Raw genomic sequence first — 14626 nt, 5'->3', positions numbered from 1 at the left:
GCATAATACATATGACCATACTTCCATGGTGACCAAACCGGACGCGCGCACGTTGATTTTGTTCCCTCGCACCAGAAGGGATCAGGACACGCAGGTTGAAATATCAAAACAACCTCTGAACCAATTATTAATTTGGGGACAGGTCAAAAATCATTAAACATTTATGGCTATTTAGCTAGCTAGCTTGCTGTTGCTAGCTAATTTGTCCTGGTATATAAACATTGGGTTGTTATTTTACCTGAAATGCACAAGGTCCTCAACTCAGACAATTAATCCACAGATAAAATGGTGAATCGAATTCGTTTCTCGTCATCTCTCCTCCTTCCTTAAGGCTTCTTTTTCTTCTTTGGACTTTATATGGCGGTTGGCAACCAACTTTACAGCATTTCTACAACCTACTGGAGTGTGGATGATGAGGACCAATGAGGAGATGGGAGAGGCCGGACTTGTCGAGCGTCACAAATAGAACCAATTTCTATTTTAGCGCCTGGCCACACAGATGCTCACTGATTCCCGCAAGTAGTGTGGATGCAATGATTGAATAACATGTATGTGTAAATGTATTTTGCAACGCATGCGGTGTAGTACAATATTGACTCTATTTCATATAACTGAAGACAGAGAATTTTCCTCCTAAACGTCCATTCAAATGGTGTCTCGTTGCAACTTCAGCTTTAAGCACAGTGATTTTGTCCGTCTGAGACCAAGAGAAAGTAGTCTTGTTTTAATTCTATGAAATTGTTATTAATTTGTTTCATGTTGAGAGCTCTAAATCATGCTGAGAATATCACAGCAAGATGAAACCACAACGGTTGGATTCTCTAGACTGTCAACTTTCATATGACATCTCACAGGCTCTGTTGTTCAGAGGAAGAGCAAATGTATTCTTTGCCTGGATAGACCAGAAAATGTGACACGTCACTCCCTATGCAAATGTGGGGTGTGAAACCTGACACTTCAAGTCGGTTCCGCTGACAGAGTGGAAGCGGAGGGCAGACAGATGGGTCTTTCTAGCACGATAAGGCACGGGACCCTACGGCGCTCATAGAGCGCTTTGTGCACCAAAATGTCATTCGGAACCGGTCCGGAACCGGTCCAGAACCGCTCAAAGTTCCCCATATAGGGGACTTAACATCTGAATAGATGTGCCTTTTTGTTGATGTGGAGGTAATCGATGTTTCACATATAGATGTTGCAGCAAGCAAGTCAACTTCAAGACACCTATGAAGATCACCAGGGTTGAACAAATATAGTTCTTGTTGATAGTGTGTATATACACTCAGCCATTTTGAATGAGTGCACACTGACAACAACCGTACCTTCAGAAAGGTCATATAACTACCATTCTGGTCATTGTGTCATTCACCACAAGGACTATTACTGGCTCCTCCTCCTCCTCTGTCCTCTGTTCAACTGCAATTTGTGTGCAGTCTAGTGCTACATGTTGGGGAGAAAGATCAGTGCCAGGTTCTCTGCTACACCCTAGACACTGCCGTTTGAAAGCCTTGGACAGTCTTCCCCTCGAAATTGAATAGGCCTCCCTCTCTAGAATTGGTATCCATGGTGATGGATGTGTGGGGGGTGAGCGGAGTGTTAATTATGGCTTCGAAATCATCCGTGTGTGTGTTTGTCTGTATGGGTGGATCGTGAGCGGGTGCTGTCAGAAATGAAGGGAGACATTTGGGAAATGCATTGGTCTTGTAAGATTGACTCGATACCCTTGCTTTGTTTGGCCAACAGTGTTTCAACAGGGTTACTAGACCAGCCTCCCTATTAAAGCCAGTAATGCAGTCAGAGGGACACAGTCGTGATAAGGGAATGCACTGAGTACGGGCATTTAACATTTGTATCGAATAGCGGTCTGTTCACATATTTTTAAATGTGCATTGTCAGATCACTTGGATGTATCATCGCTTGCAATTTCTATCCATTAGAATTGATTCAAGCTGGACATAAATGTTCATGAGCTATCACTGCGGCATAACAAGCATGGTGATGGAATGTACTTTATGTACTACACATATTTGCTGTGACTAACTGGTTATTGTAGTGATTAGAGCATGTTTGAGGGAGAGGGAGGATGTTGTTAGCCTGGCAGACTCCACCCACGTGACTCATAGCGCAGGGAGAGCTGTGAGACACTGGTCTGGAAAGGGGGCAGTTTGTTAATACAATATTCGCTCAGAAGTTGTGCGACGGGTTTGATTGGATCTCTCCAATTTTTTGTGTGATTTTTTTTTGTTGGGGGGGGGGGGGTGATGCCTCTAATTGTTTTTGATTTGAAAATCCAAATGTTGTAATGTTTGGGGGCTGTGTGTGAGTGTTTTAAGTGAGAAAGACACAGCGAAGAGCCAACCAGTAAAAACACAGCCCCCTTCATTATGGACGCATTGTGCCGACAACATCAAAGAGCCGTTCCATACTCTGTTAGGTGTTAGTCAGACTAGTATGTTATGCCATAAGATGTCTGAAGTGGCACCATTTTGTTGCTGGTAGTACATCCAAACCAGTTGTCATGGCAACCATGCTATTTCTTCTCCTTTTGCAGTTTCTCTTTTTTTAAAATCTCTATTTTTCTTTTCACCAGCTGCCAAACTGCTCTCTTTGAGAATTTGCTATTTATAGTCCTTTGTTTCTCAAGCACATCATCAAACCATATGTGAAACAACCCATGACATGATTCAGGCCACTTACGATTGATCGCTCTTGTCGATTTACAGAACACCGTCGTTTACACGATGTAAAACCTTCTGACATAATGACAAGATAATTGCAGTTCAAGGAGACCAGTGTGTGAACCGTCATTTTAGAATCAATGATTTATCTTGGAAATCAACAAACACAAGTGGGGTCAGTTCCTTCGCCAATCACGATGACTGACCACGGTATCGATTTGGTACCGAGACCCATGGTATCTGATTTATCTGATAAATGTGGAGTACTATCTAGATGTAGCTAGAATGCCTCAAATTACATGTCACACATCGCAGTGGCTTTGCCCTTCTCTGTTTCTCATAATTTAATTCATGTTGAGGAATCTGACTGGAACACAACGGCACTACTTCCCCATAGGGGCGGCAGGTAGCCTAGTGGTTAGAGTGTTGGACTAGTAACCGAAGCACTCGCTCGGTAGTCTCCTATTTTTAAAATGTGATGTCATCTTCAAGTGTTTCATCATCAGTCATCCGGATACACACAGACTAAGCCCCAGCCACTCACACACACTGTTACAGCATTCATCTGTCAGCCTGGGCCTAATTCTGATGAATGACACAGACTCAGGACTAATTTTCTCCTCTGTGAGGGGTGTTTCCTCCCAGCACCAGATCACATGAGGTAAATGCCCCCCAAATGGTACCCTACCCTAGTGCGCTATGTAGGGAATAGGGTGTCAATTGGGATGTATTTGCTTTTCTGATCTGCATAAAAACACAGCATTTTAACGGTAACTTCACCGGGGTCCTCATTTTGGATAGCTTTTGTAGACTCATAATTACACCAGTGGAACACACCTTTATGATAAGCAAAGGAAATCTCTTAATGTGTTTTGGTAAGCATCCACTTTCTTCCGGGTGATCCAAAACATGACTTCGTAGTTTAAGTTACTTTATAGAAGGTTATTTTTATAATTTCCTTCAGCCAAGTCCACCATTTTAGCTTTTGCCACTCATCATTGATTGGATTCCATGCTGCCATTACAATGCCTGAGAAATACCACTTCGGGTCATGTCTGGCCCCTGTAGAGATGCCCTTTTGAACAGAAATGGCAGACTATATATTATTAGCGTGGTGCCCTTACCTGCCATGGCCAGGGCTGCAGCTGATGGTCAGCAGGGGGCGTGGTGGGGCATGCATTACTAGCTTATGGAGGGCAATCCAGCGACCAATTCTTTCATTCAGCAGGACAAGATAGTCAACGGAACATTCTAACAATGGAAATACATCAAAGATTGAAGGCAGGTGGGAGGAGGTGAGATCAGGTGGGACCATTCTAGCCAACGAGAGGGCAGATATGCGTGTGAACAGGCCATAGAGATAGATAGAGGACAATTTCTGTGTGACAAAGTCGGTAGTATAGCAAATGATCCACAGGAGAAAGAGATTGTGATGAAAATGTAAGCAGAAACCCATGAGGCCCTGTGAAGCAATCAGCTCATTGTGCGATGTGAATTCCTGTGTCCCTGTGTAGAATACTGTGAGAGGGGGAGATAAAGTGCTGACTGAGCTGATGCAGGTGTCTGAGACTGAGTGGCTGATTGCTGGTGTGTCTCTGTCTCTGCAGGAAATGGCAGACTTCTGGAGGCTATCCCTAACAACGGCAACAGCTTGGCAACCAGAGGTGTGCAGCAGCAATCTTCTGCGAGGGCTGCCATGGCAACGCCCAACGACGGCTGCCAGCAACCAGCGCAATCCAGGTAAGGGAGAAAGAAAACAAAAATTGTGGTCAGTCATTTTTTTCAGGATTTGAAAGAATCATTGGATATCTTTTGTCTTTGAATTTGTCCTCCCTAATTTTGCCCATTAATCTTTGACTGTGATTATTTAATACGCTCTAATATGTACACTACCACTCAAAGGTTTGGGGTCACTTAGAAATTCTTGTTTTTGAAAGAAAGGCGCATTTTTTTGTCCATTTAAAATAACATAAAATGGATGAGAAATACAGTGTAGACATTGTTAATGTTGTAGCTGGAAACTGAGGATTTTTAAAAATGGAATATCTACATAGGCGTACAGAGGCCCATTATCAGCAACCATGACTCATGTGTTCCAATGGCACGTTGCGTTAGCTAACCCTTGTTTATCATTTTAAAAGGCTAATTGATCATTAGAAAACCCTTTTGCAATTATGTTAGCACAGCTGAAAACTGTTGTTCTGATTTAATAAAGCAATAAAATTGGTCTTTAGAATAGTTGAATATCTGGAGCATCGGCATTTGTGGGTTTGATTACAGGCTCAAAATGGCCAGAAACAAATAACTTTCTTCTGAAACTCGTCAGTCTATTCTTGTTCTATGAAATGAAGTCCATTCCATATGAGAAATTGCCAAGAAACTGAAGATCTCGAACAACGTTGTGTACTACTCCCTTCACAGAACAGTGCAAACTGTCTCTAACCAGAATAGAAAGAGGAGTGGGAGGCCCCGGTGCACAACTGAGCAAGAGGACAAGTACATTAGAGTGTCTAGTTTGAGAAACAGATGCCTCACAAGTCCTCAACTGGCAGCTTCATTAAATAGTACCCGCAAAACACCAGTCTCAACGTCAACAGTGAAGAGGCGACTCCGAGACGCTGGCCTTCTTGGCAGGGCCTCCCACTCCTCTTTCTATTCTGGTTAGAGACAGTTTGTACTGTTCTGTGAAGGGAGTAGTAGACAGCGTTATATGAGATCTTTAGTTTCTTTGCAATTTCTCGCATGGAATAGCCTTCATTTTTCAGAACAAGAATAGACTGATGAGTTTCAGAAGAAAGGTCTTTGTTTCTGGCCATTTTTAGCCTGTAATCGAACCCACGAATACTGATGCTCAACTGGTCTAAAGAAGGACAGTTTTATTGCTTTTTTAAATTAGAACAACAGTTTTCAGCTGTGCTAGAACAATTGCACAAGGGTTTTCTAATGATCAATTAGCCTTTTAAAATGATAACCTTGGATTAGCTAACACAACGTGCCATTGTAACACAGGAGTGATGGTTGCTGATAATGGGCCTCTGTACGGCTATGTAGATATACCATGAAACATCTGCCGTTTCCAGCTACAGTAGTCATTTACAACATAAACAATGTAAACACTGTATTTCTGATCAATTTGATGTTATTTTAATGGACAAAAAATGTGCTTTTCTTTCAAAAACAAGGACATTTCTAAGTGACCCCATACTTTTTAATGGTAGTGTATATTATTGGCATACAGTATGCTTAAAACAGAGCAAAGGGGAATAGGGACAATGCTTTTCAAAGACCTTTACAATTTCAGCATTAAAGGGATAAAGGCTGTATTTTCTCAACTCTAAGAACAGCTTAAGTTAATAAGTTGTGTGTGTGTGTGTGTGTGTGTGTGTGTGATTGTAAAGAGTATTTGCATAAAAGGAGAGAGAGAGAAAAGTAGATGCAGTTATTTACAGGACCACTCCGGTCTGCCACCTAGCTCAGAATGATCCCCATGACAACGACAGCGGCATTTATCAGCTCCATCTGAGAGTGAGAGGAGAGAGTAGGTAAAGTAGTCTTCAGTGCATTCGGAAAGTGCTCAGACCCCTAAACTTATTCCACATTTTGTTACATTACAGCCTTATTCTAAAATTGATTCAATTCATGTTTTTTCTCATCAATCTATACACAATATCCCATGACGACAAAGCGAAAACAGGTTTAGACATTTTTTCACATTTATATATTTTTTTTAAAGGATACCTTATTTACAGATGTATTCAGACCCTTTGCTATGGTACTCGGTATTGAGCCCAGGTGCATCCTGTTTCCATTGATCATCCTTAAGATGTTTCTACAACTTGATTGGAGTCCACCTGTGGTAAGTTTGATTGATTGGACTGGGGAAGGGTACCAAAAAATGTCTGCAGCATTGAAGGTCCCATAGAACAACATGGCCTCCATCAGAAGTTTGGAACCACCAAGACTCTTCCTAGAGCTGGCCGCCCAGGAAAACTGAGAAATCGGGGGAGAAGGGTCAGGGAGGTGACCAAGAACCCGATGGTCATTCTGAAGAATCTCCAGAGTTCCTCCGTGGAGATGGGAGAACCTTCCAGAAGGACAACCATCTCTGCAGCACTCCACCAATCAGGCCTTTTTGGTAGAGTGGCCAAACAGAAGCCAGTCCTCAGTAAAAGGCATATGACAGCCCACTTGGAGTTTGCCAAAAGGCACCTAAAGACTCTCAGACCATTAGAAACAATATTCTCTGGTCTGATGAAACCAAGATTGAACTCTTTGGCCTGAATGCCAAGCGTCACATCTGGAGGAAACCTGGCACCATCCCTACAGTGAAGCGTGGTGGCAGCATCATACTGTGGGGATGTTCAGCAGCAGGGGCTGGGAGACTAGTCAGGATCGAGGGAAAGATGAACAGAGCAAAGTACAGAGAGATCCTTGATGAACACCTGTTCCAGAATGCACAGGACCTCAGACTGGGGTGAAGGTTCGTCTTCCAACAGGACAATGACCCTAAGCACACAGCCAATGCAACACAGAAGTGGCTTCGGGATAAGTCTCTGAATGTCCTTGGAGTGGCCCAGGCAGAGCCTGGACTTGAACCCAATCGAACATCTCTGGAGAGACCTGAAAATAGCTGAGCAGTGATGCTCCCCATCCAACCTGACAGAGCTTGAGAGGAAATGCAGAGAAGAATGGAAGAAACTCCGCAAATACAGATGTGCCAAGCTTGTAGCATCATACCCAAGAAGACTCGAGGCTGTAATCACTGCCAAAGGTGCTTCAACAATGTACTGAGTAAAGTGTCTGAATACTTATGAATAATGTGATATTTCTGTTTTTAATTTTTAATAAATGTACAACAATTTCTAACAACCAGTTTTTGCTTTGTCATTATGGGGTATTGTGTGTAGATTGAGGGGGGGAAACAATTTAATCCATTCTAGAAGAAGGCTGAATAAGGCTTTTTCCACCATGTGGAAATAGTCAAGGCGTCTGAATACACTGTATCTGCATGCTGCTGGCAGTCTGCCAACATCTCAAATGAAAGAGCACTTTGAACTGCTGCCAAGTTTGGAGGAAAAGAGGAGCTGTCAGGCCTGCTTAATGTTGGCAGTTTGTACTTGGCAAGTCTCACCTTTTCCCAGAATTCATCTGTCTGGCAACTTGCCAGGTGCTTAGCGGAAGCAAAAAATTAACCCCTGCGCTTGACTGTGTGGGCCCCGCAAAATTTTCCACAAAGAGGGAGAGAGAGAGCTCAAGTTGGTGTGTGAGCAGCTCAGTGTATGCATGAGGGACCGTGGGGATTGCACAGGATCCTTTCAGGAAGGAGGGGAGCTCGAGGCTGGTGCTGAGGCAGACAGTGTGTAGAGTTATGTATCTGGTTGTTTTTGAAGTCGTCCGAGGCAGAATTAGCTGATTTTAATATTGCCGCGATGTTGAGTTCTGCAAATGATATTTAAACTGCAGAACGACCACTTACATGGATGGATACATGTCGCTGGTTAGTTAGTTGATGTGGCATAGTTTTCTTATATGCTTATGTTTTAAGTCCATCCATATGTCTACAACACTGTGTTGCCACATGCTTTGAGGATCATTGACCTTTTATAACTGTACGATTGTGCTCCACGCTCGTCAGGCACAGCTATTGATAGTGTTGGAATAGTATTGAGCTTAGTGTTGGAGTAAATGGAACAAACAGACTTTTCTCTTCCCCGGCCCAGGTCTGTGTCTGCTCCAATTCTGTTGACTGATGATGGCTGTCTCTTTCATTGCCTGTCCTTCACAATCCCTGGAGCACAAATAAAGTGACAGTTGTCCACATAACAATCTCAGCTGCTGCCTGCTGCTGGTAGTCATAGAGCCTGCTCTGTCTGGCACCGACTCTGAAGAAAAACACCAATCCATCTTTTCTTTTAGTCCTGTTGTTGTTTCTAGCTTCCCCCGCCACTGGATGGGCTGGGAGAAAAAAAGCATGTATTGCTGATGATTTTATTTTGGGTATATAGTTAAGGAAGGCAGTTAATATGTTGAAGTGCAATCATCTAATTTGGTCTGACTTTGCATCCTACGTGCTTCGCATATTTCATATACTGTGACTTCAGAGACATTATCAGTGTTTGTAATTACAGTCTGTACTGTACTCAAAACGCCGTATTTACAACTACTCACCAATGTGCACCATTGTGCACACAGTACCCATTTAGCCTAAAAGCACGGTACAGTGAAAGCAACATTGTTTTGGGAAAGCGGCGGCATGGCGCTGACTCTTTCTTGACCGAGGCCATACTTGGCCCCTTCTTGGCTGGACGGAGGGAACACACCACCACCGTTCAGTACTGTGCCAGCGGTATGTGTAGACTGCAATATATTACTTTTCTTCCCTCCTCCCTCTGCTGCCTTACGCTGTTTTTCTTCCTCTTCCAGAAAATTCTGCTCTGCCTGCCTACTGGGTGTTGTTAATCAGGAAGGGGAGACTGGGGAAAGGGGGGAGGATGGATGGGGCGCAGTGCAGACTATGCTTGTCTGTACATAGGTTAACAATCAACATGTTGGGAACCCCTAGCTCGTGCTCAACTAACCCAGTGTAATTATTACAGAGGCTATTGCTGAGCTACCGCGATTTATTTTAGCCATCACACTGTGCTTTAAAAAAAAAAAAACACATGTTCTTATGCATACAACTTATTGTAATCAACTGTTATTGTAATCACTCATATGCAATGAATCGGTTGCCAAATTCAATCAGATTAGCAGCATATTTTGGTCAGAAATGAACTGGATTACATAAAAGTAGACAACAGCCAAGCGTTTGTATTTTAACCGGGCGTTTTGTTTGATTCAGTGAGTAGTTTGATATAAAATCATGTATTATTCTGTCCTTGCATTGCAAGCACGAGGCATAAGAAATTAGTTTGTTTCATTATCATAAATTGTTTTACCATATTGAAGGTTTAGTTTTGCTGACATAGTAACCTGTTTGAAACAGAATACATGTTTATTTAATAATAATGAATGGTATAATGATTACATCTAATATAAATGCCAATATTGTGCAAACCCGTATTCTGCTGCATGTAATTTGGTCAGCATCGTGCGCTCGTGTAGCCGAGCTCCCAGTCCATTCAGAAGATTAGGAGGGAGTGGTTTGAGTTTGCGCGTTTGGAAAGCAACAAGTGGCATGTCATTTGTTTCAAAGGAACTGCGGAACGTGGTGCTTGCGTCACTGCTCCAGCCAGGTGGCATTCCAATTGGGGAGAGGAGACGTGGAGGCACAATCAAAATTCCAAATCACAAACTAAGTAAGGATGTGAAGCGCGCTTAAAGCAAATTTCATTCCTACAACCCAACACTGCAAGTCACTGGCATCAGAAGTCAGGAGAGGAGCAGGAGAAGAAGAGGGTTTATTTTGTGTGGCAAATTCACGGACTGAAAAGAATTCCAAACGAAGAATCTGGGGGAAAAGGACCAAGGCAAGGGACATTAAACATGTCTTCTGCACAAGTATCGTCATCTCGGAGACAGTCATGTTACCTGTGCGATTTACCCCGTATGCCGTGGGCTATGATATGGGATTTTACGGAGGCAGTGTGCAGGGGTTGTGTGAATTATGAAGGTGCGGATCGGATCGAGTTTGTTATCGAAACTGCACGCCACCTCAAACGAGCTCATGGTTTCCAAGGGGGGAGATCCCCCGGTCCACCACCGCCGCCCACAGTAAAAACACAGTCGGCAATATCAGCCAAGGAGACGGTGCAAATCAGCCATGTGGATGGACCCTCTAAACAACAACAGTCGGGGATGGACCGCTACTCTCTGAGTGCGGAAAGACCTCGCTTTGACTACTCCAGTATTGGCGCCCATGCCAGCAGACTTCCCAATGGAATGAGCGGTCCAAATGGGTTCCCCAAACCGGACGATGGTCCCCCAGAACTGAACCGACAGAGCCCGAACTCCCGTCGGAGCCACGGTCTCGCTGCGGTCCCAGGACAAATGAACGTTCCCCCCAACCTTCTCCCACAGACCATGTTGAATGGACCCTCCTCGGCAACAGCCATAGCCCCGCATAGCCTGTCCAGCCGCCCCCCTCCCCCATCCATTGTGGGACCCTCTTTGTCCATGGCCGCTCAGTCCATGTCAGAACAAGGTAAACGACCAGGTTCTGTGTCGAGCACTGACCAAGAGAGAGATCTGAAAGAGAAACAGCGTAACGCAGAGGCTTTGGCTGAGCTCAGTGAAAGTTTAAGGAACAGAAACGAAGACTGGGGAAACAAACCCAAAATAGTAAGGGACACTTTGGTTACTCTTTCGAACAGCTCCCCGTTTGATGTGAGATTTAAAAAGGATCATTCACTCGTGGGTAGGGTGTTTGCTTTCGATGCAGTGTCAAAGCCTGGAATGGACTATGAATTGAAAATATTTGTCGAGTACCCAAGTGGATCTGGTAATATATTTTCCAGCGCATCAGGGGTGGCCAAACAAATGTATCAGGACTGCATGAAAGACTTTGGCAGAGGGCTTTCCTCGGGCTTTAAATATTTGGAGTATGAGAAAAAGCATGGTTCGGGGGACTGGCGACTCCTGGGTGATTTGTTGCCCGAATCCGTCCGATTCTTCAAAGAGGGGCTAGGGGTTGAAATGTTGCCTCAGCCCTACATCGATGCCAGCTGCCCATTGCTGCCCACTGCTTTGGTCAACATCCCTCGTGCCTTGCCATCTACGAGTGCACCGAGGACTGGCGTACGTAAGCGTAAAGCCTCCCCAGAACCTGACTCTGTAGAGAGCGCGCTGAAACTATCTGAACAAGAACAGCAGAGGCAGCAGTGGATGGCCAGCCAGAGCGAGGCGTTAAAACTGACCATGGCATCCGGATCATTCGGTGCCTCACACGGGGGACCTCCGCCGCTTGGCCCTGGCCATTCTGTTCACTCAAGTCGCGCCACACCCCCTGAATCTGCGCCCCAGAATGGACAGTCTCCAATGGCCGCGCTCATGTCTGTCGCGGACACGTTGGGCAATGCGCACTCTCCGAAGGACAACAACTCTGTTCACTCTACAACATCCACCAGGCATAACAACAGCAGCCCAGTCTCCCCAGCCTCTGTTTCTGGGCAGAGGCGTTTGGCTTCCCGTAACGGAGAGCTCAATCTGGCCGGGACTCCCTCTCAGTCCAATGCGCATTCTGGCATGGATCAGGTCCACGCGCAAAACATTCCAGATTCTCCCATGGCAAACAACGGACCTCTGTGTTGTACCATTTGCCACGAACGTTTAGAGGATACCCATTTCGTTCAGTGTCCGTCAGTTCCCAACCATAAATTCTGTTTCCCTTGTTCTCGAGAGAGCATCAAAGCGCAGGGAGCAACTGGCGAGGTGTATTGTCCTAGCGGAGAGAAATGCCCCCTGGTAGGTTCTAATGTGCCTTGGGCGTTCATGCAAGGTGAGATAGCAACAATATTAGCCGGGGACGTTAAGGTAAAAAAGGAGAGAGACCCATAGGTGTGATCTTTGGCTTCCCATAGAAACGTGAATTTTAGTCGAATATATACACGTGTGATTACTCAAAACGGACAAAAATAGTCGATGTACAGAGACGTTCTCCACCTCATGTCTGTTTTTTTTTTTTAAACAAAGGAACATGTGATGTCATGTCGCCTAATGTTATGGAGGGTGTTTTGACGGGTAGTAGTGTTGTATTTGGGTGGCAGTGACGAGTTAAAGCACTAACTTTATAATCACTGCTGCAGTTTTATTCCTTCCAATTAATGCACTTCTCTCATTATAAAAAGGCCAGTTTCTACTCCCAATGAATATATGTCTGTAAAATGAAACTACTCACAGTGAACATCCAATAACAGGTTACATTGCCCTAACTCCTGTATTGGGTACAAATCAATATGGGGATTTTTTTTTTCTTCCTTATTTTATTTCATATCTTTAATTTTGTATGTTTTTTTACAGCAAATATCTCTTTTCATCTTGTGATCAAAAATATTTTACTACGTGTTATTAATTTCTCTTCCAGTTTGCTTTGATGCACGGATGCTTAAAAAGGTAGAGCAAAATGCTGTACATGAACGTAAACTGTTTATACATTTCTGTAGTAACAGAAGACTTGTAATGTGCCTTGGAGCTGAGTAAATTGTAATAAATTCCATTGATATTAACCCTGGGTGAAATGTCAGTTTTATTTAACAAGTTTAGACTGTTACAAACTCGGGGTCACCTGAGGTATAATGAATCATTCCTTTTAGTTTTGTGTCCATCAGTATATTTCTCAACCATAGCATTTGAACTATTTACAATGTTGTCCCAGACATAAGATTTGCTCTAATTGGAGATGACAACCTTTGACATTAACATCTGGTTCAAAAGTGTTTTATATTCATAAGTGTTCATTACACACACACCTTGCTGCAAAGCCAAGTTAACCATGTACTCAGATATATTTATATATATATATATCTCTCAGGTGATGCCAGGTTTTTATTCATAACCCCTTTCACTATGTCAAAGTAACATTGCTTTACATTCTACAGGGATGATCCCTGCTTAAATATTTTTCCATTTTAAATGAACGTTTTAGTCATTTAGCAGACACACTTGTCCAGAGCAACTTACAAGAGCAATTAGGGTTAAGTTTCTTGCTCAAGGGCACATTGACAGATTTCCTTCCCCCCAAATGAGTATCACTTAGTTGCATCTATCTGAATGATAAATAGGTTCCTTGCATTGAATATGCCCACAATTTCAACGGCTGTGCCTCTCGGCAAGACAAGAAAAAGCGGCCTCAACAAGTTGGCATTGAATGTCATGTTGCTCTCCTCCAGGTGCTTGTAACAGTCAGCTGTTACGGCATGCTTCTCACTAACGACAGCTCATCTTTCTGATGGTTGTAGTATTGGTGCATGCTCAAGCAGTACTACGATTTCCCCGTGTTTACGCTGTGTGTGTGCTTCTGTCTGAAAATTGTTGCACATGGCTCAGTATAGCCAAAGGGAAGGCATTCCTCGTTTTCAATGCAGCAGGCAGGCACGGTTCCTCACTGTTCCATTGGCCGGTGATAATAAAGATATATAGCACGGTTGGTGCATGCCTGTTATGTAGCTGCGCTTAATAGCCTAGCGCTGCTCTGGGTTATGGAGACAAATGGTCCTATGTACACACAGTCTGCAGCAGGCAGCATGGTTCCCAATCCCACGTGGCTCTGTGCCATGGAGCGCATAGAGCAGGTCGAGACTGGGAGGTCAGATAACCCCATAAATACCAACCGGGCTCAACTAGAGCCTTCTGTACGTGAGCTCGGGAAGAGATTAAGACAATGGCTGCTGTGTATGTCCCGGAAACATGTCACAAACTAGTATCCTCTTCCCAAGAGCACCAACCGATGCACATATATACTGGTTAATGGGAGGAGAAGAGCTTTGATACGCCCGTTGAGGAGTATTTGGTCATGTGAAGGCAGCAGCCCAGATGTAGCCTTAGCCTAAACATTGGGCTGACGTGTCTGAGTTTAGATGGGGTCTGTCCTCCAGCCTGGGATTGTTGGAGGTGGCGGCCTTTGTACTTTATCATCCCTGCTCGTTGGTGGGTTATGAGATGGTTCTTTAGATAGAGAGGTGAGTAAAGATTTTTCCTCAGAGACTCCTGTCTTCTATGTAATGCTCCGACCGACTGCCCGTAGTTAGTTTTGAATACTCTGTCCTGGTTACCGTCCCTGTTTCAAAGTAGGGTTTTTACCGCCAGGGGAATGCTATGGTCAAAATAATTGGTTGTACGCCAGAGGAAGAAGGGGTTGTTAGTGTCGAGTTTCTCAAATTTGGTTCACACAAATTGGCTCATCAGTTCGAATAGAGAAAGCAGCTGTCTGAGTGAGTAAGCGACACCCCCTCCCCCCTTTCTCCAAGTCTGATTTAAAAACAAATCTCACACTAATTTTCTCACTTTTTTCATCT

The 14626-nt window shown here is 44.0% G+C and overlaps 2 protein-coding genes across 3 annotated transcripts in view; both read left to right on the top strand.

Annotated features, from left to right (window-relative positions):
• The window catches only part of kiaa0586 (KIAA0586 ortholog), a 146686-nt gene that overhangs the window by 10437 nt on the left and 121623 nt on the right, over nt 1-14626 (top strand). For both annotated transcript variants that reach the window (XM_036954656.1, XM_036954655.1), the window contains exon 9: nt 4283-4415. In XM_036954656.1, coding sequence (XP_036810551.1) covers nt 4283-4415 — 133 coding nt within the window. The remainder of the gene's footprint in view (nt 1-4282; nt 4416-14626) is intronic.
• On the top strand, nt 9702-12838 carry irf2bpl (interferon regulatory factor 2 binding protein-like). The gene has a single exon (XM_021573941.2). It carries the CDS (start codon nt 10161-10163, stop codon nt 12168-12170), a length of 2010 nt encoding a protein of 669 aa, XP_021429616.1. The 5' UTR covers nt 9702-10160; the 3' UTR covers nt 12171-12838.

The sequence above is a fragment of the Oncorhynchus mykiss genome, chromosome 19 (assembly GCF_013265735.2).
Source record: "Oncorhynchus mykiss isolate Arlee chromosome 19, USDA_OmykA_1.1, whole genome shotgun sequence".
Classification (NCBI taxonomy): Eukaryota; Metazoa; Chordata; class Actinopteri; order Salmoniformes; family Salmonidae; genus Oncorhynchus; species Oncorhynchus mykiss.
This window is presented reverse-complemented; position numbering and strand designations above follow the sequence as displayed.

What these genes read in the sequence shown, in the direction of transcription:
- irf2bpl (XM_021573941.2), top strand. Translation starts at nt 10,161, where the DNA reads ATGTCTTCTGCACAAGTATCGTCATCTCGGAGACAGTCATGTTACCTG.